Source organism: Stegostoma tigrinum, chromosome X, assembly GCF_030684315.1.
Source record: "Stegostoma tigrinum isolate sSteTig4 chromosome X, sSteTig4.hap1, whole genome shotgun sequence".
In the NCBI taxonomy this organism is placed as follows: domain Eukaryota; kingdom Metazoa; phylum Chordata; class Chondrichthyes; order Orectolobiformes; family Stegostomatidae; genus Stegostoma; species Stegostoma tigrinum.
This window is the reverse complement of record NC_081404.1, coordinates 2149890-2164764: the sequence shown is the minus strand read 5'-3', so window position 1 is coordinate 2164764 and position 14875 is coordinate 2149890. Positions and strand designations below refer to the sequence as shown.

Here is a 14875-nt window from a genome sequence, read left to right as displayed (position 1 = left end):
ATAGAAATAAAGAACTGTGCCCCTTGCAGTGCCCATCTCTCTATAAGGGCATCAAGAGCATCAATGGACCCCATATGCTCCTAGTGGGTCTGATTTACAAAAGGTTCAGGTGATGAGTTCCATTGCCTGTGACCAATCATTAATCAGTGATGCTGCATGGGCCTTGTTGAGGTTAGACACTGGTTCAAAGAGTCATGTTCACATCCTGTGAATGAATATGATAAAACACTCAACGGCCGTGCCTCTCTTGGGGGGAGAGAGTTTGACAGAATTACAAACATCTGAGGAGAAACTTATCCTCATCTCTGCCTTAATTGGGAGACCTTTATTTTTGAATAAGAACACTCCCCACGCCTGTTCTAGTCTCTCCCACATGGGGAAACATCCTCTTTGCATTGGCCCTGTCACAATCATAGAATCCCTACAGTGTGGAAACAGGACATTTGGCTCAACAAATTCACACTGCCCCTCCAAAGAGCATCCCACCCAGACCCATTCCCTTACTCTTGCATCTCCCATGTCTAACCCACCTAACATAAACATCTACCCTCATCCCACCTCCTTGACCTGTCCGTCTTCCCTGGACTGACCTATCCCCTCCCTACCTCCCCACCTATACTCTCCTCTTCACCTATCTTCTTTTCTCTCCATCTTCGGTCCGCCTCCCCCTCTCTCCCTATTTATTCCAGAGCCCTCTCCCCATCCCCCTCTCTGATGAAGGGTCTAGACCCGAAACGTCAGCTTTTGTGCTCCTGAGATGCTGCTTGGCCTGCTGTGTTCACCCAGTTCCACACTTTGTTATCTTGAATTCTCCAGCATCTGCAGTTCCAATTATCTTTGAAACCATACCTTGTTTGATATTCAGCGACGTCAAACTATTCACAAAGGATGACATAATCACAGACTCTTCCTCAGGACAAACAGAGAGATTCTGAAAAGATGGAGGCAAGATACTTCCAATCAAATCCTCTGAGCCATATATTTCATTGTGATAGGAAACTACTAAATGGAGAATGTTATATAAAAGGCACATTTTTAAAAATTATTTTTGTCATGCCCAGACCAGAGAGATCATAAATTGCTTTTAAAGCTATGTTTTCTTGTTTAAATTCTTGTGCTTCCATCTGAACTAATGCAAAATTTCAAATTGGCTGCTATCTAACGCAGAATTGCCATTTCAACTGCTTTCAGAAATTTCTAGGACAAAAATGAACTCAGCACCATCTCCTGGAGTGGCATGCTCCTTGTATTAGGTAGATGTTCCAATTCAGCCAACACTAAGCATCTGTAGGCCAGCTGTCCATGTCTGCCTTTTCAAGATCCCATTCAAGCCCCATGCTAATGACACCGCAGTCATCTCTTACAAAACACATTGGGTTTTGATGAAGAGCAGCAAATGCCCCTGCTAGCTGTGTGGCTATGCTTGAAGTCCCAGTCTCATGACTGGAGTAGTTAGCTCATTTGAATCACCTATAATTACACAGTGTTTGACTGCATTCTCCAATCTGCTTGCAATATCAGAAGAGTAGTCAGCTCCAGGATTACCCAATGCCTCCCTCCGCTATCAATTTCCCTCTTAAGTCTAAGCCTCTGGAAAGAATTTCACATGAAAAGTGAACTGATCCCCAGGTTACAGTGACTGCAACAAAAACAGAAAGTGCTCGGAGAACTCAGCAGGTCTGGCAGCATCTGTGAAGAGCCAAGCTGAGTTAGCATTTCAAGTTGAAAAATTAACTCTGCTTTGTCTCTCCATGGATGTTGCCAGACTTGCTGAGTTTCTGCAACAATTTCAGTTTGTGTTTCAGATTTGCAGCATCCACTGTTCTTTGCTTTATTCCTGTACAATGCCTGTATCTTCGCCTGCAAGTCTACTGCATCAGAGCTTCTGAGAAAGGGATAGCTAACTGAAAGGACACACTGAATTCTGTAATTCAAGTGAAATAATTCTGATATCTTTCATTTGAAAGCATTTGTAACTTTCCTGCTATTCTTTCTTTCTCAGATGCTTGCATGTGAGAATGAATGTTACGAACCATGCCCCCAGATTTTGAATGCAGTGGTGAACCCTAATTTGCAGTAACCCTGAAGAATTTGGGGTGAGTTACTTTGAAATTATAATCATAGAATCCCTACAGTCTGGAAGCAAACCATTCAGCCCATCAAGTCCACACTAACTCTCTGAAGAATATCCTACCCTACAATTCTCATGTTAATCCACCTAGCCAGCACAACCCTGGACACTATGGGTAATTTAGCATGGCCAACCCATCCTAACTTGGACATCTTTGGACTGTGGGAGAAAACCGGAGCACACGGAGGAAATCCATGGAGACACGGGGGGGAATGTGCAAACTCCGTACAGACAGGTGCCCAAGGGTGGAATTGAAAGCGGGTCCCTGGTGCTGTGAGGCTGCAGTGTTAACCACTGAACCAACATGGATCTCTCTTGCAGATGTAATCACACTGTAATTAACCAATCACATCCCCACCTGAGCCGAGTCCCATTGATCCTGAGGGTAGTCACCATCCTTCAGCACTCCTTCCCTTTTGATGCAAGTTTTCCATTTACCTGGATTGTTTCATTGAGAACGACAGCATCAAAGTGGGCCAGATACAGGACAAAGTAACGTTGAATAATCTTCTTATACTTGTAGAGCAGCCCTCGCAGTTCCTCCATCACAAACAGCAACTCGGCTATGTTACTAGAATAGAAGCGACATAATAGGACTCAGCAGGCCCTTTCCTTAACCGCAAGGCACCGTGGCTGCTCATCACAGGAGGTCAAGGGGTCAAATTGGCTTCGAATTGCCCTTCCACCACATTGCCATTGCAATCCCACAGCAATGAATTTAAGAGTGTCCATTGTCAAATTGTGGACGCCACGAAGAGGATGTGAAGACATTGGAAGGAGAGAGTGCAGAACCGACTTGCAAGGATGGTTCCAGGATGGATTGAAGAAATTGGGACTGTTCCTCTTGGAGAGAAGGCTGAGGGGGAGATCTGGTCAAGGCTTCAAAGTCATGAGCACGGGCTGGATGGAATAGACAGGGAGAAACTGTTCCTGTTCATTGAAGAGATGGAGAATCAGAGGGCACAGATTGAAAATGTTGTGTAAAAGAAGCAAGGGTGACCTGAAGAAACACTTTCTCACCCAGCGAGTCATTAGGGCATGGAACGCACTGCCTGGAAACATGGTGGAGGCAGGTTAGATTGAGGCATTGAAGAGGGGGATTGGATGGTTATTGGGATAGAAATGGGGTTATGGGCAAAGGGTAGGAGATAGAACAGAACTAGATAGTAGAGCCAGTGGGCTGAATGGCCTCATTCTGCCCTGTCACAATTTGATGATTCTGTAAGAAGACTGGGCCCACATTCTCCAAGGAGTGAGAGACAATTTCATCGTAGGAACGTACAAAAATTCGGACCAGGCCCAAGGGCACAAATGTGGGAAGAATCCGACCTACCCCACCCCACGGCTCAGCTGTCAGGGTGAGGGGGTAAAGGAGGACAGAGGGAGCAGGAAAAGGGTTTAAGTTTGGAATGAAGAAGGACATCATCACTCAAAGGGAGGCAAATGTTTGGAACTCCATACCCCTACGCACATCGCCCCCCGCACCCCCACCCTTCCGCTGCCTCATTGAGGAGGCTGTAGATCATCCATCATTGATTTTGTGTCAATTTACCGCCTTCACCTGTCTACGTAGTCCTCCGGGCTCTTGGTCTTGGTGATGTTTTCAGCGTGACGTACGAGCCAAGAAATCTCATCGCGGGAAAACGACAGGGCCATAAAGACAAACAGGATCTGGACAGCGGAGAGCGAGAGAGAGATAGAGAGAAAAGAGATGAGAGACTTCTGAAATGTCCAATCAGTTTGGCTGCCGACAACAACCTTCATCTCACCGCCCGGGGGCAACGGAAAACATGCCTTTCAATCCCACCACTGGCCTAAGGTCAGTGCCTTCTCACTAGGGGTGGGTAATAAATGCTGGCCCAGAGATGAAACTCTGAGCCCAATTTGTGTGTTCGCTGCAATGAAGATGATGAGCCTGTCATGTGTGACTATGCATAATGTCCGAGCGAGGGCATATTACCTTGGGTCCCAGCAGGCCAGGTTCCTCAGCAAGGATGATGCTCAGTTCCTTCACTGCATGCCTCAGGAAGAGGCGCCTCTCTCTGTGTAAGCTCCCGCTAGATAGACAGCACAAGTCAATGGACACTGTTCACTGATCGCTCCCATGCACGTCTTCTCCCCGCCACCCGCTCCCCCCCCACCCCCCACCACCCCTGATCCCACTCCATTGACGACACGGTTGAAGCTGACGCTCCTGAACAACACAAGTCACTTGGAATGCCAGCTTCTGCCCCGAATCTGGCACCCACCAAGCTCAGACTGTTCGTCTGGCATCACTGTAGCAGGAAACATGGGGTCACAACAACATAAAGTGATAGTCAATTTGGGAAAGTCTGGTGTAGCACTCAGGGAGCTTTTGATAGGTAACTTTGAAAGCTTTAGTTAGCTTCAAATGGCATAGTCAAATGGTGTATGATGATTTATGCATGTTTTCAATGCACTGATTGACCATAGGGCTCTGTCCTTAAAAAGTTGGTGGCCAATAAAGTGGCCAGCATTGTAGGCGTTCACATGCATGAAAGCACTTTATCCAGAGGATAAATTCCTCTTGTGAATTCAACTACAAATCAGATTTGAATGGGTCATCTGGGCACTGCGGTCTATTTAAAGTCCTCCACTCTCTCTCTCACACTCAAATGTAATTGCCCTTTCACTCTCTCTGGCCCTGTTTCCCTCCCTTTATGCAATCTCCTTACCACTCTCTCACTTCATCTCTCCCAGGCACTGTCTCTCCCTAGTGCTGTCCATTATTCGTCCTTTCATTCTCAATCATTATCTGCCTCTCTCCCTCTCTGTCTCTTTCTCAATCACTATCTGTTTTTGTCCCTTCCTCTCTCTCTTTCATTATGTCTCTGTCCCTCCTTCACTATCTGCCCTCCCTGATATTATTTGTCTCTGACACCAATGGTCTCTCTCTCTCTCTCTCTCTCTTTCTCTCTCTGTGAGAATATTTATTTTGCTCTCTCTCACTGGCACTAGCTCCCCTCTGTTTCACTTCAAGAATGTATCACTGTCTGCTATTTGCTGCTCCTATTCTCTCCCATTCTGAAGCTGGCTGTTCCTCTGTCTGTCTCTCTGAAACACTAAGGGCTACCTTTTAATGTTAGAATAGAACTGCCTTTCGTGTTGAAAGGCCCCAATTTGCCACTGAAGGGAGTCTGGCCTGACGCAGAATGACTCGGGAGCATCAGTGCAGACTTGGGTTAGAACTTGGAATCTCAAAATTGGATGAACTGTATTCATTCAGATGGAGAAAAGTCCGAATTTGACTTGACTGGCAGCAATGTGAAATCATTTTATTCAATGATCCCTTTTGTCAAGCTACCTGTTTGAAAACAGAGTTGGTATCTCCATAAGACAAAGGGTCGCCTATTGTTTATGGTGTTGATACTCAATAGACCAGCTTTATTGACACATGTATGGTTAATTTTCAGAGTTAATTAAAGAGCAAAGAATTAATTTTAAGCAAATTAGAACATAGAACATTACAGCACAGTACAGGCCCTTCGGCCCTCGATGTTGTGCCGACCTGTCATACTGATCACAAGCCCACCCAACCTACACTATTCCATGTACGTCCGTATGCTTTTCAGAAGTTCCACTTATACCATTGAGCTACAGGGTACAATGAGATTGAACCCTGCCGCATCTTCACCATCCCCCCAGACCTCCCACTGACTGAGGACGAACGGTCAGTCCTTAGTAAGGGGCTCACCTTTGTCCCCCTACAACCACACATCAACCAATACCAGTCACGATTGGACATAGAGCAGTTTTTCCGCCGCCTTCGCCTCCACGCCTACTTCTTCAACCGGGAGCCCAACCCTCCCTCCACTGACCCCTTCACCCGCTTCCAACGCAAGTCCTCCTCCTGGACACCACCCCGAGGCCTCCTACCCTCCCTCGACCTCTTCATCTCCAACTGCCGTTGAGACATTAACCGCCTCAACCTCTCCACCCCTCTCACCTACTCCAACCTCTCCCCCGCAGAAGGGGCAGCCCTCCGCTCCCTCCGCTCCAACCCCAACTCGCAGACAAGGGTGGCGCAGTGGTAGAATGGTGCACTGACCTCGACATCGCCGAGGCCAGACGCCAACTCTCTGACACCCCCTCCTACTGCCCCCTCGATCATGGCCCCATACCCGAGCACCAAACCATCATCTCCAACACCATTCATGACCTCGTCACCTCAGGGGACCTCCCACCCACAGCCTCCAACCTCATTGTTCCCCAACCCCGCACGGCCCGTTTCTATCTCCTTCCCAAAATCCACAAACCTGCCTGCCCTGGTCGACCCATCGTCTCAGCCTGCTCCTGCCCCACCAAACTCATCTCCACCTATCTGGACTCCATTTTCTCCCCTTTGGTCCAGGAACTCCCTACCTACGTCCGTGACACCACCCACGCCCTCCACCTCCTCCAGGACTTCCAATTCCCTGGCCCCCAACACCTCTTCTTCACCATGGACGTCCAGTCCCTGTACACCTGCATTCCGCATGCAGATGGCCTCAAGGCCCTCTGCTTCTTCCTGTCCCGCAGGCCCGACCAGTCCCCCTCCACCGACACCCTCATCCGCCTAGCCGAACTCGTCCTCACCCTCAACATATTCTCTTTTGACTCCTCCCACTTCCTACAGACTAAGGGGGTGGTCATGGGCACCTGCATGGGCCCCAGCTATGCCTGCCTCTTTGTAAGTTACGTGGAACAGTCCCTCTTCCGCACCTACACAGGCCCCAAACCCCACCTCTTCCTCCGGTACATTGATGACTGTATCAGCGCCGCCTCTTGCTCCCCAGAGGAGCTCGAACAGTTCATCCACTTCACCAACACCTTCCACCCCAACCTTCAGTTCACCTGGGCCATCTCCAGTACATCCCTCACCTTCCTGGATCTCTCAGTCTCCATCTCAGGCAACCAGCCTGTAACTGATGTCCATTTCAAGCCCACCGACTCCCACAGCCACCTAGAATACACCTCCTCCCACCCACCCTCCTGCAAAAATTCCATCCCCTATTCCCAATTCCTCCGCCTCCGCCGCATCTGCTCCCACGATAAGACATTCCACTCCCGCACATCCCAGATGTCTAAGTTCTTCAAGGACCGCAACTTTCCCCCCACAGTGATCGAGCATGCCCTTGACCGCGTCTCCCGCATTTCCCGCAACACATCCTTCACACCCCGCCCTTGCCACAACCGCCCTAAGAGGAACCCCTCGTTCTCACACACCACCCCACCGACCTCCGGATACAACGCATCATCCTCCGACACTTCCGCCATCCGACCCCACCACCCAAGACATTTTTCCATCCCCACCCCTGTCTGCTTTCCGGAGAGACCACTCTCTCCGTGACTCCCTTGTTCGCTCCACACTGCCCTCCAACCCCACCACACCCGGCACCTTCCCCTGCAACCGCAGGAAATGCTACACTTGCCCCCACACCTCCTCCCTCACCCCTATCCCAGGCCCCAAGATGACATTCCACATTAAGCAGAGGTTCACCTGCACATCTGCCAATGTGGTATACTGCATCCACTGTACCCGGCGTGGCTTCCTCTACATTGGGGAAACCAAGCGGAGGCTTGGGGACCGCTTTGCAGAACACCTCCGCTCAGTTCGCAACAAACAACTGCACCTCCCAGTCGCAAACCATTTCCACTCCCCCTCCCATTCTTTAGATGACATGTCCATCATGGGCCTCCTGCAGTGCCACAATGACGCCACCCGAAGGTTGAAGGAACAGCAACTCATATTCCGCTTGGGAACCCTGCAGCCTAATGGTATCAATGTGGACTTCACCAAGCTTCAAAATCTCCCCTTCCCCCACCGCATCCCAAAACCAGCCCAGTTCGTCCCCTCCCCCCACTGCACCACACAACCAGCCCAGCTCTTCCCCTCCACCCACTGCATCCCAAAACCAGTCCAACCTGTCTCTGCCTCCCTAACCTGTTCTTCCTCTCACCCATCCCTTCCTCCCACTCCAAGCCGCACCTCCATCTCCTACCTACTAACCTCATCCCACCTCCTTGACCTGTCCGTCTTCCCTGGACTGACCTATCCCCTCCCTACCTCCCCACCTATACTCTCTCCACCTATCTTCTTTTCTCTCCATCTTCGGTCCGCCTCCCCCTCTCTGCCTATTTATTCCAGAACCCTCACCCCATCCCCCTCTCTGATGAAGGGTCTAGGCCCGAAACGTCAGCTTTTGTGCTCCTAAGATGCTGCTTGGCCTGCTGTGTTCATCCAGCCTCACATTTTATTATCATGACTCTGTACTGAGTTTATTTTGGACAGATAGGCATGGAAGTGAAATGAGTTGGCATGGAGGCTGAGGGGGCCATTGAAGGAGGAGTGGGCAGTGTGACATAGATTAGCATGGGCAAGAATCCTGGGTAAGACCTTTTGAAGGGACTAAATCCTGCCTGCCAATCATGAAAGACATGTCCTCAGGAAACTCAATCACTCGAAGGCTCCTGAGGAAAAAGCGACCCACCTCCAAGATAATGGCAGCAGTGGAGCTACTGGCATGTACCAATGGCTGCAATAAAGCTGGCAGATCAGGAGGGCACGGTGCCAATCTCAAAGCCATGACATCTACCTCAGAGTCAAACCCAGTGTGGGATTTTGATCACAGAACAGAGAACAATACAACACAGCAATGGGCCCTTCAGCCCACCATGTCTGTGCCGAACATGATGCCATTCTAAACTAATCCCATCTGCCCGCACATGGCTCATATCCCTCTATTCTCTGTCTATTCATGCGTCCGTGTAAATACCCCTTAAACATTGCTGTGGTATCTGTTTCTCCCACCTCCCCGCTGGCAGTATATTCCCAGGCACCTACCACCCTCTCTCTAAAAAACTCTCCTCGCACATCTCCTTTAAACATCCCTCTTCTCACCTTAAACCTATACCCCTAGTTTTTAACATTTCCATCCTGGGAAAAAGACTCTAACTACCCACCCTATTTACATACTTCTATCAGGTCAGCCCTCAGCCTCTGATGCTCTAGTGAAAACAATACAAGTTTATCCAGCCTCTCCTTATAGCCAATACACTCCAATCCAGGCAACATCCTGGGAAATCTCTTCTCCACCCTCTCCAAAGCCTCCACATCCTTCCTATAGTGTGGCGACCAGAACTGCATGCACTACTCCAAATGGGGCCTCACTGAAGCTTGAGACAGCTGCAACATGACTCGCCAACCTTTCTATCCAATACCTTGACTGACATAGGCAAGCATGGCAATATGCCTTCTTTACCACCGTACCCACTTGTGCTGCCACTTTCAGGGAGCTATGGTCTTGTACCCCAAAGATCCCTCTGTATATCAATGCTCCTAAGGGTCCTGCCATTTTCCTCTGAGAATTGACCTCCCGAAATACATTATTTGTTACCTTTTTGAAGTGGCTTCTTCTTTACATTCCTTAATATCTGCAACACGTTTACTGTATCTGAAAAATCAGAGATTACAATCACATCGCTAAAGAGCAGCACAATTCCGGAGAAAAGAGAATAAAACGGAGAGAAATGACAGGTGGGGAAAAAATACCCAGCAACAGTCAAACACAGGCACAGCACTGGGTTAGATACAGAGTAAAGCTACCTCTACACTATCCCCCATCAAACACTCCCAGGGACAGGGACAGCACGGGGTTAGATACAGAGTAAAGCTCCGTCTACACTGTCCCCGATCAAATACTCCCAGGACAGGGACAGCACGGGGTTAGATACAGAGTAAAGCTCCCTCTACATTGTCCCCCATCAAACACTCCCAGGGACACGGACAGCATGGAGCTAGATACAGAGTAAAGCTCCCTCTACATTGTCCCCCATCAAACACTCCCAGGACAGGAACAACACGGGGTTAGATACAGAGTAAAGCTCCCTCTGCACTGTACCCATCAAACACTCCCAGGACAGGGACAGCACGGGGTTAGATACAGAGTAAAGCTCCCTCTGTACTGTCACCCCCATCAAACACTCCCAGGACAGGGATAACATGGGGATAGATACAGAGTAAAGTTCCCTCTATACTGTCCCTCCCCACCAAACTCTCCCAGGGACAGGGACAGCATGGGGTTAGATACAGAGTAAAGCTCCCTCTACACTGTCCCCATCAAACACTCCCAGGACAGGGACAGCACTGGGTTAGATACAGAGTAAAGCTACCTCTACACTATCCCCCATCAAACACTCCCAGGGACAGGGACAGCACGGGGTTAGATACAGAGTAAAGCTCCGTCTACACTGTCCCCGATCAAATACTCCCAGGACAGGGACAGCACGGGGTTAGATACAGAGTAAAGCTCCCTCTACATTGTCCCCCATCAAACACTCCCAGGGACACGGACAGCATGGAGCTAGATACAGAGTAAAGCTCCCTCTACATTGTCCCCCATCAAACACTCCCAGGACAGGAACAACACGGGGTTAGATACAGAGTAAAGCTCCCTCTGCACTGTACCCATCAAACACTCCCAGGACAGGGACAGCACGGGGTTAGATACAGAGTAAAGCTCCCTCTGTACTGTCACCCCCATCAAACACTCCCAGGACAGGGATAACATGGGGATAGATACAGAGTAAAGTTCCCTCTATACTGTCCCTCCCCACCAAACTCTCCCAGGGACAGGGACAGCATGGGGTTAGATACAGAGTAAAGCTCCCTCTACACTGTCCCCATCAAACACTCCCAGGACAGGGGCAGCGCGGGGTTAGATACAGAGTAAAGCTCCCTCTACACCGTCTCCATCAAACACTCCCAGGACAGGGACAGCACAGGGTTAGATACAGAGTAAAGCTCCCTCTACACTGTCCCCATCAAACACACCCAGGGACAGGGACAGCGCGGGGTTAGATACAGAGTAAAGCTCCCTCTGTACTGTCCCCCATCAAATACTCCCAGGGACAGGGACAGCATGGGGTTAGATACAGGGTAAAGCTCCCTCTCTTTTCTGTCCACTTTCAGGGCTTGGTGGATTGCCATGCAAGGTGTAGGGTTGGGGGGATGGGATGGGCCTGGGTGCTTTGATCTTCAAAGGATCGGTGCAGACGTAATGGGCTGAATGGCCTGTTTCCACACTGTCAGGGTTCATTGATTCTGTGATGCCCTGCCAATGGTCATGACTGCATGGCTCTGATACACTGCAAAGCCCTTCACACTGTCACCACAAGCTGCCAGTCTGCACTCACAGCTTTCACTTCCAACATGGTCCACCTGTGAGAGAAGTCAAATTCCGAGGGGTGGAAACTATTAGCAGGAAGGTGATTGCTGTGAGATTAAAAAGATGGCAAGAGGGGAGATGAAGAATTTGCTGTTAGCACCCTGGTAGCAGGTCTGCACTCAGCTTGCTGGCACTATTACCCTTTCATGCTGCTGAACAGCTCTTCTGTCACCTTGTGGTGGAACAAGACCTCATCGCGGAACAGCTCGATGCACAGGCTGCATTGCATCGCTTCCTTCCAGAGCTTTAAACACACTGGGTCCAGGTTTAAACTGTTGTGACACAGCAGGAAGCCAACTAAACCAGGAAGAGAGAGAGAGAGAGAGAGAGAAAGCAGATTAGGAATGGTCCAGATTGGATAGCTCATCTCAAATGTTAAGGGTCACTTTAAATTAATTCTCTGTCTGTGTGAGGCAGTATCGTTCCAAATGTTGATCCATATCTCTGCCTTTTGGGAACTCACGTTGATTTATTTCAATTACCTTGTCAGCAAGGGATTTGATCTTGGGCCGCCTAACTCTGAGGTAGCGGCACTACCACTGCACCACAAGAGCGGTATGGGGTCATTTTTAGTTGCAGCTCACAAAGAGATATTGGCAAGGGTCTCGGCGATTTCTTCAGACGAAGCTTATCTAAAACCTATCTCTAAAAAAAACGCCAGATGCACAGTCAGATGTTATTGAATGGAGGAGTATGCTTGATGGGCTGAATGGCCTAATTCTGGCTTTTTCCCTCAGGTGGGTTAGTGGCTGAAGGCTAATAACTGTTTGAAGGTTCAGGATACAGGGAGTGTACAGAGTCAGGTGCAGGATCAGAAAGATGAGTCACAGCATGATGGGAAATGCAGACATGCGGAATATTGGACCAGACACGATCCTATTTAATGGCACAGCAGGTTCACGGGGATGAATGGCCTACTCCTGCTCCAATTTCTTACAGTTAAAGGCAAAATTGGGCGACACCATTAAAGTGCTGTCGGGCCTAGATGAATGATAACCTGTAGGAGTGAGAAGGTCTTGTATTTAATCTCATTAAAACATCAGTAAAGAGCAGCAGATCAGAGATAGACATCGGGTGTTCTGGTAAAGCCTGGATAACCTGGTGGAGAAGCACTTCCTCAACAGTGAGAGCAGCTCATGGGTTTGCAGCCAAGTTTAGCAGAAGGACCTTTCCAGTTGACCTATTCTTCATGTTGTGATTCAATCAAACTTTTTGCTGACGTATATATATTCTACAATGAAGCATAACTTTCTTACATCAGATTGCAACTGTGAGTGGGAGGTGCTTTCGAAGTTTGGGTAGAGGGTGGTGGGAATCTGGGTGGGAGGGGCAGAGGAAACCGGAGAACCGGGAGGAAACCCACACAGATACGAGGAGAATGTGCAAACTCCACACAGACAGTCACCCGAGGGTGGGATTGAACCCAGGTCCCTGGCGCTGTGAGGCAGCAGTTATAACCATTGAGCCACTGTGCTGTCTCATGAGAAACACAGATAGTGCTTTGATTATGGTAAGATCCTTGTTCAGGATTTGTGTATCCCAAATGTCAACAAATGACCAGACTCTGAGTTGGGCTTGTTCGAGCAACAGCTTATCCAGCAGGAAGTTATTTTTAAAAACTGCAAGCTGATGAATGTAGTAAGCAGGACTTGAGGTTTTCTACTCCATCACCTTAACCACTTGGCCATGACGACATGAGCCTAAGCCTTCTCTCTGTATAATAGGCAAGAGCACAAGGCAGCTCAAGTGCTGCTATAAAGGGGGCACCCAGATTTGAACTGGGAAAAACTTCTTCACCTGCAGTCAAATGCTCTACCACTGAGCTATACCCCAACTCAGAGGCAGCATTTGACGAGTGCAGGCTTGATGGCCTAAGAGGCCATTTTCTGTGCTGCAGGTCTGTGTGACTCTATGAGTAGAGTGAACATTAAGCCACAGTGCTATGAGCAATTAGAGATGCTAGGTAATACATACTGATAATCCATCTCTCCATAACTTCCAACGACAGGTACTCGCACTGCATCTGAAGCAGAAGACAAGAATTAAGGGGCAGATTTTTAAAAAATTCAATCTCCTCCATCATAGCTTGAGAACGTTTCGGTGCCCTTGAGGCCTCCAATTAAGATGCAGAAATATTTTCTGGTTTGAAACTGTTACATTTTAAAAATTAGTGAAAATTTGAAGGAGATGTAGGGCTGGACCAAGAGGAATGTATATCAGGACCCTGTGTAAAAGTTGTCAGGGCCCACATATTTACTGGTGTCACTCCCTATGATTACAAGTGTCAGGGCCCATGGTTACTGGTGGCAGAGCCTATATTTACTGGTGTCACTCCCCATGGTTACTGGTGTCACTCCCCATGGTTACTGGTGTCAGAGCCCATATTTATTGGTGTCAAACCCTATGATTACAAGTGTCAGGGCCCATGGTTACTGGTGTCAGAACCCATATTTACTGGTGTCACTCCCTCTGATTACAAGTGTCAGGGCCCACAGTTACAGGTGTCAGAGCCCTATTTACTGGTGTCACTCCCTATGGTTACAAGTGTCAGGGCCCACGGTTACAGGTGTCAGAGCCCTATTTACTGGTGTCACTCCCTATGATTACAAGTGTCAGGGCCCACGGTTACTGGTGTCAGAGCCCATATTTACTGGTGTCACTCCCTATGATTACAAGTGTCAGGGCCCACGGTTACTGGTGTCAGAGCCCATATTTACTGGTGTCACTCCCTATGATTACAAGTGTCAGGGCCCATGGTTACTGGTGGCAGAGCCCATATTTACTGGTGTCACTCCCCATGGTTACTGGTGTCACTCCCCATGGTTACTGGTGTCAGAGCCCATATTTATTGGTGTCAAGCCCTATGATTACAAGTGTCAGGGCCCATGGTTACTGGTGTCAGAACCCATATTTACTGGTGTCAATCCCTATGATTATAAGTGTCAGGGCCCACGGTTACAGGTGTCAGAGCCCTATTTACTGGTGTCACTCCCTATGATTACAAGTGTCAGGGCCCACGGTTACAGGTGTCAGAGCCCTATTTACTGGTGTCACTCCCTATGATTACAAGTGTCAGGGCCCACGGTTACAGGTGTCAGAGCCCATATTTACTGGTGTCACTCCCTATGATTACAAGTGTCAGGGCCCACGGTTACTGGTGTCAGAGCCCATATTTACTGGTGTCACTCCCTATGATTACAAGTGTCAGGGCCCATGGTTACTGGTGTCAGAGCCCATATTTATTGGTGTCAATCCCTATGATTACAAGTGTCAGGGCCCATGGCTACTGGTGTCAGAGCCCATATTTACTGGTGTCACTCCCTATGATTACAAGTGTCAGGGGCCTTGGTTGCAGGTGTCAGTGCCAACGGTTACAGGTGTCAGAGCCCATATTTACTGGTGTCAATCCCTATGATTACAAGTGTCAGGGCCCATGGCTACTGGTGTCAGAGCCCATATTTACTGGTGTCAATCCCTATGATTACAAGTGTCAGGGCCCATGGCTACTGGTGTCAGA

The 14875-nt window shown here is 48.9% G+C and overlaps 1 protein-coding gene across 1 annotated transcript in view; it reads right to left on the bottom strand.

Moving 5' to 3' along the window:
* LOC125448199 (nck-associated protein 1-like) overlaps positions 1 to 14875 on the bottom strand; it is a 148079-nt gene that overhangs the window by 108494 nt on the left and 24710 nt on the right. Inside the window, exons 8-14 of the mRNA XM_059643439.1 lie at positions 13333 to 13381; positions 11499 to 11655; positions 9529 to 9585; positions 4092 to 4188; positions 3693 to 3802; positions 2570 to 2702; positions 850 to 931 (exon numbers count right to left, since the gene is read on the bottom strand). Coding sequence (XP_059499422.1) covers positions 850 to 931; positions 2570 to 2702; positions 3693 to 3802; positions 4092 to 4188; positions 9529 to 9585; positions 11499 to 11655; positions 13333 to 13381 — 685 coding nt within the window. The remainder of the gene's footprint in view (positions 1 to 849; positions 932 to 2569; positions 2703 to 3692; positions 3803 to 4091; positions 4189 to 9528; positions 9586 to 11498; positions 11656 to 13332; positions 13382 to 14875) is intronic.